The sequence below is a fragment of the Lampetra planeri genome, chromosome 34 (genome assembly GCF_965212315.1).
Source record: "Lampetra planeri chromosome 34, kcLamPlan1.2.h2, whole genome shotgun sequence".
In the NCBI taxonomy this organism is placed as follows: Eukaryota; Metazoa; Chordata; class Hyperoartia; order Petromyzontiformes; family Petromyzontidae; genus Lampetra; species Lampetra planeri.
This window is the reverse complement of record NC_136140.1, coordinates 10,064,560-10,082,527: the sequence shown is the minus strand read 5'-3', so window position 1 is coordinate 10,082,527 and position 17,968 is coordinate 10,064,560. Positions and strand designations below refer to the sequence as shown.

Genomic DNA, 17,968 nt, shown 5'->3' with positions numbered 1-17,968 from the left:
CAGCTTGGGAGCACGGGCACCGGCTCACGTCTCTCATCTCTCACCCCCCACCACCACCCCGCCTCTCATCCCCTTGCCTCTCATCCCCCCCCACCACCACCACTCTGCCTCCGTCCTCTCGTCGCTCGCCCCCAGGCTCGGCCGAACGGGTTGCGACACAAACGTGACACCGGCACGGTGCAAGAGAGTGACTCACTCGCGTCCAGCCCGGCTCGGCTATCCTCTTCCTCTCTCTACTCGCTCGTCTACTCCGTGACGCTGGTGTCAGAAAACACGGGCGGCATAAAACATAGGCGAGCTAGAGGCATAACTCACCATCCTCATCAGCGGTCATGATTTATCCACTGCTGACTGAAGGCCTGCCCCAAAACCGTCACGGTCGCGCTATGCAGCGATCTATTTGGCAGCGCATCACACCGATACGAGCCTCTTAGTTCTTATCTAATGATCTACCCACTGCTGGACGAAGGCCTTCCTCCAAGCCGTCAACTATCACGGTGCCGCGATGCAAACATCTAATCCAGAACTCGCAAATCTCATTTCTCCATCTCCGCAAGTCATCCCACTTGGTGCCTGATTATCTGCATCACGCATTCCGTTGTGTTCGTCGTTCAGACTTGTTCGTTATACCCAAAATGTTCATGGACATAGAATGAGCACACGCGGTACACAATCGATTCTCAAGGCGCACGATTGTATGAAAGTGTCGTGAGCGAAAGCATACATCGTTATCAATGACGTGATGAACTACGAGGTGTGGTACGAATCATTCCCGGAATTTATCTGCCAGCGATTGCAATCTTTGTGGCCCTCGAAAGAAAAATTCGAGTGGGCAACGATCCTCATCAGATGACAAAATTAAGACGCGTGTCCTGAATTGGCAGTTGTGCCTGAATGACTCATATAGAGTCTGTATGTCCCTCTTCTCCGGGTCCTCCGGTTTTTCCCTCCACATTTAGAAAGATGCGTTGAGATTATTTAGATAATTTGATTGCCGTAAATTTCCACATGATAAGCTACTTCGTTGGGCTATCATTTGTGGCCAGGTCGCTTCTGAAAAAGAAGATACTAGCTCAGTGGGCTATACCTGGAAAAATTAAAGTGATTTGCTTCCCTTCCTTATGCTTTGCACTCCCATCGTGTTTTGTACTGTTTATTGTCGTAGCTTTCTGACCCGCCCCGAACTGGGCATATGTAAAAAAGAGCTTTATAGCTCATCGGATTCCTCCTCCAGTATATTCTGATTCCTGGAAGTGGTGCGAGTGTGGGTGCCTGTGAGCGTGGTGGTTCGTATGGTCACCGACTGTCGAGGTCGTTGTTTATTGTGAGCGTGGCAGCTGCGTTCGAGCGTGTGATGGCTGTCTTTATAAGTGGCGAATATTTGAACAGGTCTTGGTGTTTCCCCAAGATCGACTCGGCATTACATACCTACCTGGTGCTGTGCGGGAAGGGGTGACAAATGTGCCCGGGCATGGTGCGCTGAGAACCCGGTGACCCGAATTCGATTCCCGCTCACGGTCAACACCAGTGACGATTATCTGAACCGGTCCCGGGCCTCCCCTAGGTCGACTCAGACTCAAATAAGTACCGAGTGCGGTGTGTAAACATCGCCACTCGGGAGACAAAGGCGGTCGGGCGTGGTGCTGGCCACCCACCCACTTGTGTGCCGTGTCGACCTTTCATAGGTGCTCGCTAACACCACTTGCCCGAACAGTCGAAGGCTATACGGGGGATCTTTGTCTTCGGTCTGTGCGAGTGGGCGGCTGTGTTCGTGTGAAGTGCCGACTTGAACCACCCTCGCATTACATAATAGTCGGGTGTTTGCCAGCGCCATGGAAACGCCAGCGTTAGTCGACCGCGCCACAGACACCCCGACAGTTTAAAAAAGCCGAGCAGTTTCAGTTCCGGTCTCTGGCTTACACGCCAGCCCTTAAGACCCTCACGATCAGCGTGGACACACGCAGCTAGTTGTCCGCACAACCAGCACTTAAAGCTGTCCGCACAACCAACGTGGACACACACAGACAGCTGTCCGCACAACCAGCATTTAAGTTGTCCGCACACCCAGCACTTAAAAGCTTTCCGCCCGCTGCTCCTTCACCGAATCGTTACGTGCCAATCACAGGTGTGAAGAATCATCACCCCCCCCCCCCGCCCTGGGAGATCGGATCAATTGTCCAGATTTAAGGATCAATGTTTTTTTTTTATATCGTGGTGAAAGGTTGTGGGCCGAGAAAAAGTGGCAAGGGTCATGTGAACTCATCACACAGAACGTATCCGAAGCTGAATACATGTCTTACACAGATACAAGGGAGCAGCAATCCATGCATCGTTGCGCCTCTCATGCTGATTAATTACGTCGCCATGTTCACTGTGGCGGCTACATTCAACCCCGATCACATTGCCCTGTTAACCAATTAAAGGGCGAGACCAGGAAAATATTACCTCCCCCAACCAACAAGTCAAGCACGGTCTGCTGATGAACTGATAGATTATGCTAAATCTATTCATATAAATGAACACAAACTTTTTTGTATATTACATGATTTATGTGTAGCCAACTCCACCCTGAATCCCTCCCCTATTCCCACCCCGTGAAAACAGACGCTGCTCCATGCAGCAGCGTGTAAGGCCCTTATGTAGCCTCTTCCTCCCTATCCTCATCTTTCCTGGCCATTTGGTCTAGTTCTTCCATTCCTTTAACTCTTATTTTCCATTCTTTCCCTTCTCTCCCATTCTTTCCCTTCTCTCTTCCTTCTCCCGTTACCTGTTCTACTTCCATACAATATCCCCGTCCCGTGGTGCACTATGGGTAAACAGTTGCTTGCGACAGACTAAGCAGTCTATGGCTTAAAGAGGCACCAGCTTGGAAAAATCCCACTGCCACAGTTCACGATTTATTTAGCCTTTCAAATCAATCGACAACTGGCAACGGTTACACTTGTGCCAAATTATAGGCGACGCACACACACACACGCACGTGTGCTGCAGAAAACACAACACACATTGTAAAAAAAAAAGTCGATGTGAGATCATTTTAAAATAAATCCGCAAATTCAGATTGTAAATATCAATGAGCTTTGCGGGAAATGTACTGAACCATGACGCCTCTACTACATCGCCACCGCAGGGGCCGAGCCGAGGACAGGTGCACACATTCACCTGGGACCTTTCTTCCTCGCGTAGCGGTTATTTACAGCCCGAGGCCACAATTCCACCCACACATCCGACACCCCCACCGACACGAGGGTGTGGGTGCTCTCTGTGTGTGTTGCAGTGTGTATGTGTGTTGCGTGGACCGGTAGAGGTTAGCGTCACTTGTGGTACGAACCCGGCGACCCTCGTTTGAGTCCTGGCCATCGCTAACATCGGGGGTGAAAAGCTGCACCGGTCCCAGGATTCCCCGAAGGCGGCTCGTGCCTTAAATGAGTAGGTGGTACAGTGTGTAAACATCGGCACGTGGAAGACAGAGGCGGCTGCGCGTAATTTCGACAATACCACTTCTCCCGTGTCCAGTGCTGACCTTCATTAGATGCTCGCAAACAGTAATTGCCCCCAACATTCTGTTATCTACGTGTATGTGTGCGATCACTGGTTCGACACCAGACACAACGAGGTGACGCGAGCGGTACTCTTCTCGGTCAAACAACCAGCTGCCCTTTTGTCTCAATGTCTACCTTTGTGTGTGTGTACGTGTGGTGCTCTTGGCACCACACCTCTAATGTGCCACGCCGTTGCCAACAGTCTACACAGTGAATGCGCGAAAAGGAGCAGGATGGTTATCCCGAGCCGGACACCTGCCAGGACATGATGGAGCGGTGGACCTTCTTCCACACGTCCGTGGGTTCCTGCCCAGGATGAGAAAATACAATGAAACCATTAAACAATTAATCGATTCCGTAATACCCCCGTGGGTTTATGCCAAAGTCTAGTAACAGGACAGAATGCATTTTTTTGGATGAATGTGCCCTGGGTGTGACGTTAAGCTTCATCCAGCGTAACCTAAACAACACTGCTCACAGGCTCCTCGACCGTCCTAATCTAGCTATGGGTCAAGAACCCTCGTATGGAATACGGTGTTATGAGGTTAAGAGGGGAGGGTGGAAACAGATGGGATGGAGGGGGAGCTTTGGGCCATGGACTTACCCATGAGCTGAGACAAACAGATTCAGTTGCGTAGATGTGGGAGCATAGCACGTGAGAGCACAGTACAGTACAATGGAATTTGTTGCACTGCCCGCCGCTAAGCACGGCAGCCACCTGTGACAACCTGCTTGCGCAAGGTGGTCGCCCATCTAAGCACTGTCCAGGCACAATCTTGCTGAGTTTCTGAGTTTGTATGGGATCGTGCAAATTCCTGGTGATTTGGACACAGAGACCCAGTTAAACCTTGCTTATTATGATGAAATGTACAGATGCTACCATGACGGTGAACCCTGATGACATGCTGCAGACATGGACAGAGACTTCTCATTAGGAACTGCACGCAGTCCTCACCAGAGTGCTCACGGTCCCTTCTCCCACAATCATCGGCATCATTGTATTCAGGGCTGCCCTCCATCCTGGCGCCTTGTCTTGTGATGCCTTGTCTTGTGGGCCAGGAACCGTCACGGGACAAACCCACGGGCACCAATGGCGGTGTTCCGAAATGGGATGAAAGGTTATGTTGTCCGCATCCTGCAGGAGAGACAGGGAGTTGCGCCCGTTGAATACAGAAGCAAAATCAAAAACATCGGTCTATAGCTCTCTCCGATGGCCGTTTCGGGCTGCAGCATGTTCTCCATCGTGATGTCTGAAGTTTCGCAGCAGTTCCCGAAGAAACTCACAGCACGTGGAGCAAAACGTCAGAATATCACTTGCCGAACAGCATGTGGCACAACCTCGCAACGCGTCAGCAGAGCTAGACAGCACAACCGCAAAATCAACTCGGTCGTAAAAAAAAGTAATTTACAAAATGTGCAATAAAACCATAACAGGTGTGCCCAGTGCAGGTTAAGTGAATGTATAAAGGTCTTCCTTTACATCATGGAATATTTAAAGCGCTTGTACCCACAAGATCCGTGGGGATGTTACATATCAATTAATAGGCTTCACATCGACCTATACCATGGAACAGTTTATTTCCATTAATGTCCGTGTGGTCACAACTAAACATTTGGGACATTTAGGCTGAAATGCTACAAGTCACTGCAATATTTAGCACGACTCACAACGCAAACCAGTCAGGTTGAACGATTCAGACCTCACCAATTCACTCCAGTCACTCGATCACCTGGTGGCCAGTCGTCTCATCACACTGCCATCGCTACTACCACTGTTACTGTTCCTATGAACTTCACTCACCAATTTCCTCCACCCGTGTTGGGGCCTCGGTGTAGCAGGCTGTTCGTCTCATCCACAAAGTGTTCAACCACCACAACGCAGGTCATAACAGCACACTCAACCCACTTGCTCACTACACTGCAGGTCAAAATATTTATCATTCGACTTCTTTCCTCACACTGATCTATTTAGGATTTCACTCCCTTTGTCACTTTTCCCAGGTTCTTACAACCCTGTTCAATTCAAGACCAATATTAACTATTTATCTATTAGACCTTCTAAAGTGCTGGACATTGCTGGATGCTTGGCATTTTGGGCCATTGGGCCATGACAGATAATCAAATAAAAAAAGCAAAACCTTTAAGACCTGACACTTGCGTGGAAACAATAGTTCATGGATGCAAAACGTGAAATCCGTTTAGCGCAGTGGACAAACCGTGCGGCCGCGCTTGGCTGGGGTAGCGCAGTCATCGCGACGGCCGCCATGGCCCCCGTTCGCATCCTCCACGATCGGCCTCTTGGTTCCCACGGCGACTCGCGGCCCGGGGGACACCTGCTGCGCAAACGAACAGCAGCGGCAGCAGCAATACCAGCAGCACACGCACACAAACCAAACAACGTGTCAACGCCAAAACAAAAATCCCTTCACTCGTGGCAATGTTTTTGTTTAACCGGGGAGGTAAGAAAAATATCGTTTGAAATTAAGGTTTGTGCTGTCCTGCACCTGCTTAGGTGGAGAGACGAGGTTTTGCTGCGACGCCGGAGAAATGACGGCGATGGAGGCCGGGGAAGGCCTGCCGCACGGCGTCACATTGCCGATGGTCATGGTGTCGCAACTCCATTCAGAATCTGCATCCCGCGTTTTGAAGTTCCACAGGCCGATGCGGCGACAGCAGATCGTGCAGCTGACGATGGATTTAACGTTCGGGCTGGGTCCACAAGGCACAAGAACACATATTCCAAAACAGCCCTATTAGACGGCGCTGCAAAGATCTGCCCATGTTGCTTAACCAACGTTTGAAAAAAATACTACTTTGAAAATGTGTCAATGAGGGAGGTGGCGGATGGTTCAGAGATTGTAGTGCTGAGCTGGCACTGCCAAGAACCTGGGTTCATGTGCAGACTTCAGCAGCCTCTGCCTAAACTGGGTTCCCCAAGTGTAGCGAGGTAATTGCTCTCAGCCGAGACACCAACGACTTCCATATAAAACCACTCGCACAGCGAACATGACTCGCATCGACTGGGTTGTAATCAAACCGGGTTAACAAGTGTAGTGAATTGTGGTCGGAACCTAAACACCAATGTCAGCACAGAAAAACCCATGACATTTAATTTGGTTCTGTACTTACTATGGATACATTCCAGCTTTGAGAAAGGAAAATGTCGATTTAACCATTTAACCATAGCACTCAACATTTTTCTTCCCAATATTTTATTGTGTTATCTATTAATAGATCACACTGCATATTGTGAAACGTCTCTATGCTAACCATCGTACACATTACTGTATACCGTTTTGACATATCTACGGCAACGCTCATTAGAACGTTCACCTCACTAACCCTAATGCCAGGTACAAATTATCAAGAGGGGACTATCTCCCAGCTGGGGATTATGGACAAATAGTTGAAGGATAAAAAAGGGCTGATACTGGAAACACATTTAGTACAAGTCCCATTTACAAAAAAAAACTCACATTCGTGAATAACACTGCATTTAAATATAAAAAATGTAAGTGATGTTTCAGGCAATGGCCTTCTTCACAGGATGGGCCACTGCATGAAACGTCGTCTATGATATATATTTTTTCATTAAAGGCCACAGTGTCATTGACGAAAGCGTTTTAGGGTTTCATTTAAATGTGATTGTGCACCGCCGACAATCGCAGGAGCACCACCAACTAAATATTCATCACTCACTCCCTGGAGTTGTTCAAATTCAATGAGTGGGCTCCCTCTGGTGGACGAAGCCTGCAAGTCGCGGCCTTGACTAAGCATCGGCATTGCACGAGTGGCAGAGCAAGGAACGCGGGACTTGGTCAAGACACATCGCAAGTCGTCCGGACGGCTTAGGGTCGAGACTAACGACGGAGTGGCAGCCATAGGAGGGAACACGGTCAGAGATGGAGCGAAGAACTCACCTCGTGAAACTAGTGGACATCTACAAAAAAGAGCATTATAGAGCAGTGGATTCCTCTCATCAAGGATTCTGATTCTTAGGTGGAATGCTGCATCGTAGAACTGAGAGATGACGATGGCTTGTGGAGGCCTTCATCCAGGAACAAATTGATCATGTCTGATGATAATTCAAATTTTTTTATGGAAGCCCAGAAATAAAAGTACATTTTCAAGAATGAGTACTACACTCGTGCAGAAGGCGCGAGGCATGAATGTACGCAATTTCAACCTGACCTTGTCCGAGGGCTGTCAAATTCACGTGTCTGACTCAAGCTTATTCAAACATGCCAGCAGAGTGACGCACTTTGACTAATTTATTTTGCGGTTTCTTTTTTTAAATTAGAATCTTTTGGCTTTATCCCAATTTTACCCCGATGGCACTTTCGGTGTCATGTCACCGAGATCTCTCGCACAGCAGTGTGACACTTCGTGTTGGAGAAAGGCCCACGGAAGTAGATATCCCTGAGCTACCTCTGAGATCACTTCAAGTGAGCTTTGATCCACATACTGAGGGGCAGCATTTTCCTATATGCTTCTGCTAAACTCAAGAGTAATGTTCGTCACACGATAGTCAAGCAGATAGTTTGATCCCCAGCGCTGTAATTGATCCATATTAAGCGCAAAACCAAAAGTAATACGATATGATAGGTTTTTTTGTGCAGTAATTTGTGAGCGGGCTGAGATCAACAACTTGCTACACTTGAGAACCCATTTTAACCACGGCGTGGGTCAGAAACCGGATTCAAACCCAGGATCTGAGCGGTACCAAATTTCCGAGCCACCCCCTCGTAGGCATCTTGCCCATTTACAATTTTTCTAGGTGCCGCCTCACATCGCAACCCACCTGGCGTCCCAGCCGCAGAGCGCAAGCACACAGGCAGCCACCGCCCCGGGCTCAATGTCAACTGTCACTCCATCATCCACCTTCGCCCCATCATCCACCGTCGCCCCAGTGTCCACCGTCGCCCCAGGGTCCACCGTCGCACCGCTGTCCACCGTCGCCCCGCTGTCCACCGTCGCCCCGCTGTCCACCTTCGCCCCGCCGTCCACCGTCGCCACGCCGTCCACCTTCGCCCCGCCATCCACCTTCTCCACGTCGTCCACCTTCACCACGTCGTCCACCTTCGCCCCAGGGTCCAATGTCGCCCCAGGGTCCACCTTCGCCCCGCCGTCCACCTTCGCCCCGCCGTCCACCGTCGCCACGTCCTCCACCGTCGCCCCGCCGTCCACCGTCGCCCCGTCGTCCACCTTCGCCCCGTCGTCCACCTTCGCCCCATCATCCACCTTTTCTCCAACTTCACTGCTCGCTCCAGGTGCCGCCTCTTTCTGGACCCCCGCAGCCTCCCCCTCCCCCTCTACGTCCTTGCCTTTGACCTCTGAGTCAGCGTCGACGTTTGAGGGCGTTCCCTCCCCTTTGCCGCTCCTCCCATTAGTTTCCCCTTCACCGCCCTCCGTTTCACTCGTAGCCTCTTTGGCGTCATCCTTCCCGCTGGCGCCTGCGTCGTGGCCGCCCGTTCCATTTGTTCCTCTGCCGCCACTGACCTTTCCTTCGCCATTATCCATTGCGCTCGTTGTTCCTTCAATTTCTTCCTCTCCTTTGGTCGCTCCTTCAAGGTTGTCGTTTTTTCCATTGCTTCCTTCTCTTCCGCAGATGCTCTTTCCGTCAGTCTCTGCGTCACCGCCGTGCTCTGCTCTCTTGGCGGCAGCCAATGCTTGCAGCAGCAATTTCATCGTGTCTTCTGAAATCCCCTGGTGACACACAAGTGCGTAAGCCAAGGCCGTTGCGTGCACCAAACTAAACAAGCCATAATCAAGACAGACACTCACAGATATATAATAAAGCCCGCAACAAATCGCTCACATCTTGAAGAGAGCCGCGCGATTCGATTCAGGAATATATTTTTTAAATATCGCTGTTTAATTACGAACAACAAAATACGTATCAACAATAACAGACTCTGACACGCATAACTCGATGAGTGACTCGTAAGCACAAAAATAAACTTGAAGCTATAAATAGATTCATCATATAAGTGATACGAAGGAGCATTTGCCCGAAATGTCGCCGATTATATTATTTTAATTTTAAGGCCACACACGTACGGTGTTAGACTAATGCGCTGAGTCAGAATGCAAACAAAAAACATACTTTGATAATATATGCATTGTCTTTGAAATCTGATTGGTCCACACGCAGAGACAGCTTGCTTTCGAGCCTCAATCAGTTTCAAAGACCATGCATATATTATTAGAGTATGTTTTTGTGTGCATTCTGACCACAAGTATTGTGGTTAATACAGACGTTTCCTTGTAAAAGGTTTCAGTTAACATCTTAACACCTGTCTTGTTGCAGAAAAAAGGGGAAAACCTATTCTCATATTTTGGTACTGACAAAGGGGGTCCCATGATGCGCTGAGTGTTTTGTTCTTCGTGTACCACTGCCAATATAGTATCATCAAATTAATCGTTAAACCCTTACAAATATCCCAATCTAAAATAATTATATCTAGTAATAATTAAATCATTTAATTTAATCTTTTTCAGGAGGGTCCTGCATTGGGTTTTATTTTTAAATGTTTTTCAGCCAATTTATTATGAATTCATGAGTTTTTGATTATACGTGGGAGGAGGAAACCAGAGCACGCGAAAAAAAAACTCACACCTTATCCCCGAACAGATGGAAACAGATGGTGATTAGCCCACTTATTGTACTGCCTTCTCATGGCGAGCCAGGGTATGGCAACCTCGATGCCCATAGAAAGGGGGTATCACGAACAATTATGCGAACCACCAACCCTCGCCTTCACAGTGCTGATAACAGCCATGCATTGCCACCGCCGCCCAGCAATATACGTAAAATGAAGTGGTGGTGGTTAGGCCTCGGCAAGGTAAGGTAAAAACAACGAGCCTACCTTTACCCTACCTTTTACCTTACCACAATACAATCACTCTACCCTTACCTTTTACCCTTTAGTAAGGTAAGGTAAAAGGTCAAAAGCAACGAGCCTACCGTTACCCTTACCCCATACAAATTACCCAATTACAAAGTAATTACTGGGGTACTACACATGAAAAAGGTTTATAACAGGTAAATGCTAGGTAGAGCGCTTCATTCATCTATATATATAAAAGGGAAATTTGTGAATATCTGTGTCTGTTGTAAATGTTTAGCATACTTCCCAACATGCAACAAACTTGAAATTTGGCATGTGGGCAGCTTCCAGACTGTACACAATGCAAAAAGTATAAAAAAAATAGACTTTTGCATTTTGGGGGGGGGGGGGGGGACGCAATAATACATATAATATTTTTCACGGCAAGTGAGTGGTAACGTCACATCTGTGATGTCACCCGCATGCGGCAGCGTTCCGCAGTGTGCCTGTTGACGTCACGCATCCCCCCCATGTATTAATCAAAGACAATAATACAAGTCCCGGGTGAAGCCGGGTTGTAAAGCTAGTATAGAATACTCTCGATGATTCCAATTTTAAATGGAGGCCACGGACTGCGCCACGGAGTTTTTAGCGAGCGGTAAACAAGGTATTTACCGGGTAATACTTCGCGCTACCTTTACACTACCGGGTAATTATTCCGCGCTACCTTTACCCTACCCTTTACCCTACCCCTTGGCATGTCGACACCTTTACCCTTTCACCCGGTAAAAGGGGTAAATTACCTCACCTTGCAGAGGCCTAGTGGTGGTGGTGCAACAGTTCATACCCTACGCTATGAACCTGGCTCCCTGAATTCGATTCACAGTCACCGGTATAAGACGAGCGTTGAGTGACATCTGAACTGGTCCTCAGCGCCCCCACCAATGCACATTGATCAACCTGGTAAAATATGGTTACACAACCCCCATGACTGACACAGCATGGGGAAGAGCCTCATCCAGCAGTGGATTACCAAAAGGGCTGCGCATGTACATCAGGAGTGTTCATTACCGATGGCTGAACAGGACTTTCAGATACCTTTTGTAAGCCGCACATTAACACACAATTCAGTCACTTTTGTCATGCAAGAGGCCCTTGTAATTACAGGAGTGACTAAATGTGCTAAATAAGGAACACAGACTTGCCAGGTCAAGAACATTCCACTCGAGTATCCAATTAGTGCAGCTAAGATGGTTGCAGTGACCGTTTTTGTGTCGTTTTGAAGTGGTAGGCCTTTCATGTGGCCACGGTACGTACGAGATAAAGTTGTCGCCCACCACTGATGATGTACACGATCAATAAAAAAATGCCTCAACGATGACACCGGCCACAGTGGTATAATGGTTAGCAACTTGGACTTTCAATCCAAAGGTCGCCGGCTCGAATCCGTCTTCGGGCGCAGCAGTTCAAACTATTGTGCAAGTTTGTTAAAACCCCCACGCCTCTGTCTACCCAGCGGTATAAATGGGTAATGCCACAATTAGATTAGTTGATCGGCAGGTCGTGTGTGGTGGGATAAAGTGTGGATACGCCCACCTCAACCAAATACGTCTGGTCAACTTGGAAGAGTAGACCAATTACCATGTAAAAATTTGCTCTTGTGGAGCCCCTTTCATCAGCAGTAACATAAACAAGCAAACTCAGGGCTGCACCTTAACCTTTTACCATGTTCCCAAGTTAATATGACCTGGCGTACGACCCCGGTGTGGGCGAGCGGGTGCAACCGTTTGATACTGACCACGTCATGCAAGACAGCAGGGCTGAGCGAAGGCAGCGCACGCAGCTGCTGGAAACGCGAGCAGAATGAGGAGAGCAGCTGGGCAGGGTCATGCAGCGGCAGCAAGAAGAGCCAGTCTGAGGAACGAGCGAGCGCACACACACACGTCACACACACGCGTCATACACACACGCATACTCAAAGAGACGATTATCCCAATACCTCTTTTCCACTGTACAACCCAAAACGTGCCAGGCAGGTGCCAAGCCAGCCTGGCGCGGCTTAGGATGCAAGTTATTTTTCCACTGCAGATACCGTGCCGCTGACGTTACACAAGCGTAAATGATGAAGTGACACAAATGTTCTCAGTGTACTCGCTGTCGTCGCATGCAATAAACGAGTTGCTATACCTGCCTGTGGCCCTTCTTGGCACCCAGTCAGATTCAGATGTCTTGTGATGGCCAGAATATCAGGGTTTCGTTGTGGCTCGGCACGGCAAATAGCCAATGGAAAATTATATTCTTTGGTTCTTTCAGTAAAGTCACGGAGATAGATAAAATGATAAAAATAAAAACCCCGACTTTTCGATCGCAACACAAGTGGTCGTCATCAAGAAAAGGGGGTTATAGCCTCTAAAAGCAAATTGTTTATAAAGGTTTAAAATGGGCGTAGCGGAAGTGTCAGCAGCATGGGCGGGGCAGCGAATGTTAATGTAAGTGATGGTAAACGGCGGCACTGGTGGTGGGTTTCCACCAATTAAAGGGCTGTCAGGCAAAAATTTGCGAGCGCGCGGAGGTGGCTATGTTAATGTGAGAGATGAGCATGTTGATGTAAGATCGCAGAGCCGCCGCCACGTGGAGGTCGGCGCGCGGAGGTGGCTGAAGGTGGCTAAATATGAATTCCTGCAGTCACGAGAGTTTTAAGTCAAAATGGAAAATTAGCCGTACTGGGAGGGTCCCGTGCTGCCTCGGCTCGGATGTTGCCCCAGTGAAAAAGGCGGTAGAAGTGCCCTGATGTGTGAAGCAGGAAGCTTACCAGGACAGGGGTCCTCGGGCCAAGTGCAGTACTTGGCATGTGACGTCTTCAGAGATTCTGTTACTTCCTTGACTTTTTCATCATCTGGGGACACAGTGAATAAAATCAGCAGCCATCGCACGTGCAAGGTTACTCACAATGAACGCAAGAGAGCAAGTCCATGAAGATATTCATGCCGATGGCTTATTTCCAGGAGGGTCTGTCCAAGTTTGCGATCTGGAAATGATTTCTGCACCCGTCACACCACATCCAGTATATATCTCCGCAGATGAACCTACAATTAGCACGGTTCGACCACGAGGTTGAGAAAGAAGTTCACGACACATACATACCAGTCATGTTTCTATTGCAGTCTACCAGTGGCTCAGAAAACATTCAGTGAGAAATTAAGCCCTGTTAACTCCACTGGTTTTTGTTCTAATTTCTATTTCCTTCATTGCTTTACTTGAAGTTATGTTTTGCTTTTGTCATTTTAATGAACCAGGTCACAATTGGAAATGAGGATATCCTGTCTATATCTCCGGTTCTGTGTTTTGTCTCTCAAATTGATCAATCTTTGTAAGAACGTAATCAACCAGGCAGGGTGTTGACTGTTATGTTAGCCAACTATCTGTGTTGTATTGCATTATATTTCTAAGTTGACTAGGTTGGTTATCGCTTCCATTTGTACCTGATGATGATTGCTTGTGTTGCAATCGAAAGGTCGTATGCTATTACTCAATTTATTATATTCTCTTTCTACGTGACTTTACCGAAATAACCAAAGAGTGATATCCTGATGTTGAGTTCTCACCTGTTGAAAGGAAAATAAACGAAAAATGTTGGTAAATGATTGAAGTGAATGTGCTTTGGTTTTCTGAGTTTGCCAAATCAGAGGATCACATTATCATTATCTGGATGAATGCCAATTAATAATTGCAAATTCCCAAATGGTATGCCTTAGGGAGTGAGATGAAACCAAAACATGATAGATATATAATCTTAAAGTTAGTTGGAGTAATTCCATGCAGAGATAGAAACATTCGTTCATGTTAACTAATGAACCCACGGAATCGGATATCACATAGCTTCTTCTGAGATCACATCAAGTCCTAGACAGCGGGGGGAACAGCACTTTCCCACACAATGCTACATTTATACCTAACACGTGCGCAAATGACCACACGAAACTGCGGGCTGGCAGAGACTGAATATGTGGGGGAGGGATTTTCGGTGGTATACGCTATGCTCGTACAGTGCGGTATTACCTTGCAAAAAGTTAGTTTTCACCGCATGGGTTTATCGTGGAAATCGTGCAACCGTTTTTTTGCGCAATAAAAATGCATATGCAATACAAAACACTTCTAAAGAGATTTGTTCCCTAATTAATAGGCAACAAATATGCGATGCAAAATGCATAATGCGGCAATTTATAGCGGAGAGTTCTTGTATTCTAAGTCGCACAACAAGCATGCATCCAAATTAAGTCCAAAAAACAATGTAATCTGGCATTATTTGTGTGTAGTAACAGGTGACCAGGCTGAGAACATCAACTGACGAAAACCACATTCGAACCGAGGACCGAGGAGTCTCAGCTCAGGGCTCAATCTCTGATCCACCCGACCACCTCCAATCTGATCACCTTGCTGTATCGACAAGTTCCTCAATTCCACTTTTTCTGCACGTGCACACACTGACCAACCGAACAGCTGATTGGCAAACCGTCAGAACAGACCGACCGACCGACAGGCACCATCACTCACAACGCGCAGTTTCCCAGATGGGAGGCAGAACGATGCACTGGGCGGTGCGGCAGCTGCAGCAGCACAGGACGTCGCGGGCCACACACTCCCATCCCAACGCGGCGCAGCACAGCGGGGAGAGGCAGCTAGGCTTCGCGGCCCACGCAGACGGGTGCAGAACCCCGGTAAGGGCCAGGGGGTCATCGTCAAGTGCACAACAATTAAACCAAGACAAACACAAATCAGACAGCGGTTCTCTACTCGCCGGCAAGTCCATCTCCCACTCCAAAGAGACTCGACAAGCGTTTTATAGCAGGGGTGCAGGCCGTGGCATGGATATTGTACACGGGGGAACATCATTGCCACATGAATACACAACTTGAAACAAATGCTTTGTTGAGCACTGTTGATGTGATATTTTAGTAATGTGGCCTTCGTAAAATGTGTGGCTTTTGGGCGGTAGAAGGTGGGGGCACAGGAACCAGTGGTCTTGATTGGGAGGGGCAGGCATACTAAGAAGGTTAAACATCACTGGTGTAAGAAAAATTATTGGTTCGGGACACATTATAGCTGTTATATATTACTTCCGACTATTTTCATATCGATGAACAGACATGTCTGAAACATATTCACCTATTTGATTTCATAAAATGTACAGCCGTGTGTCAATCCACTGGGATTGTTTAACCATACTTCACCATGTCGGTCAGTGAAATTTGAAGGGGAGACCTAGGACTGGTCCAGATTACACTTCTCACTGATTTTAGCCATGGCCGGGACTCAAACTCAGACGGCTCAGTTCATTGTGCAGAACACAAACAATTGTACCACCACCGTTGCGCCCCCTTGTAATGTATGTGTGCTACTAAATAGAATTATTTCAGATTAGAAAAGTTGGGGTTTAATAATATATTTATTTTTAGATGATAGCGCAGTGCATGAACAACCGTGACACTTGCTCCACCATCCGTTAATTCATGCACATGCAGTATGTAAAACACCGTGAAAAAATTTTTGTTTATCAATTAAGTGATTCATTGTTGCAAACGAATCATTTACATTGCAAAACCGCACTGCCAGACCGTGAATGACGTTGACCCTCATTAACAAAAGTCTTATACGATAACCCTCCGCAAGTACGGATGCCCACAAGGATATAGTGAAGGTCTCGACGCGTTTCAGGAAGCGCTCTCGGTTCCGAGACAGCATTACTCTGGTTTCTGGGCTCTTTTGTCTGCACAGACACACAAAGACACAGAGACACACACGTACAACACCACCGTCCGCCAAAAAGCGGCAGTGACATCACCACTTATTGGCGCTTGTGCCAGGCAAGGTGCACATGTCCATACAGAAACCAACACAATAAAAACTTTATGGAATATAATGGCCACATATGACTGGTGATGTTAGCGAGTGCTTAAACCCAGTGTAATTAGAACAATCGCTTTCCCAAGCATGTGTTCCTTAAGGGGAATAATACAAGTTTAGATTTGACTAAGGGATAGGGTTAGGCCTGGAGTTGGGATAACAAAATAAGAGTCATTTTTTTCGAATTCGGTACAAAACTCAATGCAGTATTTCAAGCTCCGCAATTTATATGAGTATATATTACGTGTAACAAAACAACATTTGTTCCTGGTAAGTAAGTGTTATTTCCTAATTGCGTATGCCTCAAAAGTACAAAAAATGGCTATTATTCCCCACAAACTTTGCTTTTGTGATCAGGACATTGATATTTAAAAATTTACCTATTTTCAATGAGAAAACGTGTGCATTTGTGTCTTTCGTTCACGTAAAGTCCTGGTCACAAAAGCAAAGTTTGTGGGGGAAAATAGCCATTTTTTAAATACTTTGTAGGCATAAGCAATTAAAAACAATAACACTTAGTACCCAGAAACAAAAATTGTGTGCCATTGTTATTACATCACGAAGCAGTCCGTAAAAAACCGCAGCTCGCCGACCCCCTGGGTTAGGCGCTCCATTGGTTATGCCAAAAGTTTGGGCCAAACGTTTTTGTTAAATTTCGTCAAGGACCAAGTTTCTGAACCATGCCACGGCTAACACCAAGCTGTCGTGGCCCTCTTTATTTAATCATTTAGATTCTCGTCCGATTTCAATCCACAACTCCGATTAGCGAGGTTAGCTACGTACGGTGCGAAATAAGTTCAGCATACTGTAACATAGTATTTATTTCGTCAGTGTCCACGTGTCCGACGTTAATGTATTACACTCCACTACTTTATACAATAAAACTTGCCAGATTCGCGCTTGCCCACAAGACCAACCGCAACCAAACCCCCACCCCCGTGTCGCGCACGGGCCTTCCCGGTCACCCTCGCCCCCTAACCGGTAGGAGAAACTATCCGAGGTCGGCGTTGATCGCTAGGCCTTTCCCGCGCACTTCACGCGTGTGAGATGAAATCGCGAAGACGACGAAGACGACGAGATCGGCGAGGCGGGTGAACGCGTTCCCTCGAACTCACCCGACATCGGGAGACTTCTCCGGCGATATGAATGTGGAGAGGAGCTGGCGGATCTTTTCCGGCGTAGCGCTTTCGGGCATGGACGGAGTTTGCGAGGCGTCCATAGTGGACACGACGACGGGAGATGGGAAAACCCGACGCGGATTTACACATATATAGAGCATGGACTCGCGCTCTCGGTATCTCAAGTGGAATATGAGGCATGGACTCTTACATCTCGGTATCTCTAGTGGAACATGGAGCATAGATTCACACTCTCGGTATCTCGAGTGGAACATGGAGCATGGACTCCGACTCTCGGTATCTCGAGTGGAACATGGAGCATGGACTGAGACTCTCGGTATCGAGTGGAACATGCGGCATGGATTCACACTCTCGGTATGGAGTGGGTCATGGAGCATGGACTCACACTCTCGGTATCGAGTGGAATACGAGGCATGGACTCACACTCTCGGTATCGAGTAAAACATGGAGCATGGATTCCCACTCTCGGTATCTCGAGTGGAACATGGAGCATGGACTCACACTCTTGGTATCGAGTGGATCATGAGTGGAATATGGAGTTTGGAGGGAGGAT

General features: G+C 47.7%; 1 protein-coding gene across 2 annotated transcripts; it reads right to left on the bottom strand.

The window, feature by feature from the left end:
* Window positions 1–2,884: 2,884 nt before the first annotated feature.
* ZC3HC1 (zinc finger C3HC-type containing 1) lies at window positions 2,885–17,576 on the bottom strand. 2 transcript variants are annotated; one of them, XM_078610709.1, is made up of 10 exons: window positions 17,392–17,576; window positions 16,064–16,139; window positions 14,927–15,077; window positions 13,185–13,268; window positions 12,171–12,286; window positions 8,344–9,248; window positions 6,047–6,251; window positions 5,759–5,878; window positions 4,498–4,677; window positions 2,885–3,848 (listed from the first exon to the last, which is right to left on the bottom strand). In XM_078610709.1, exons 1-10 carry the CDS (start codon window positions 17,553–17,555, stop codon window positions 3,780–3,782), a joined length of 2,070 nt encoding a protein of 689 aa, XP_078466835.1. In that variant the 5' UTR covers window positions 17,556–17,576; the 3' UTR covers window positions 2,885–3,779. The 2 variants fall into 2 exon arrangements, with proteins under 2 accessions (XP_078466835.1, XP_078466836.1); XM_078610710.1 differs by having other exon boundaries at window positions 5,759–5,875.
* Between the last annotated feature and the right edge of the window lie 392 nt (window positions 17,577–17,968).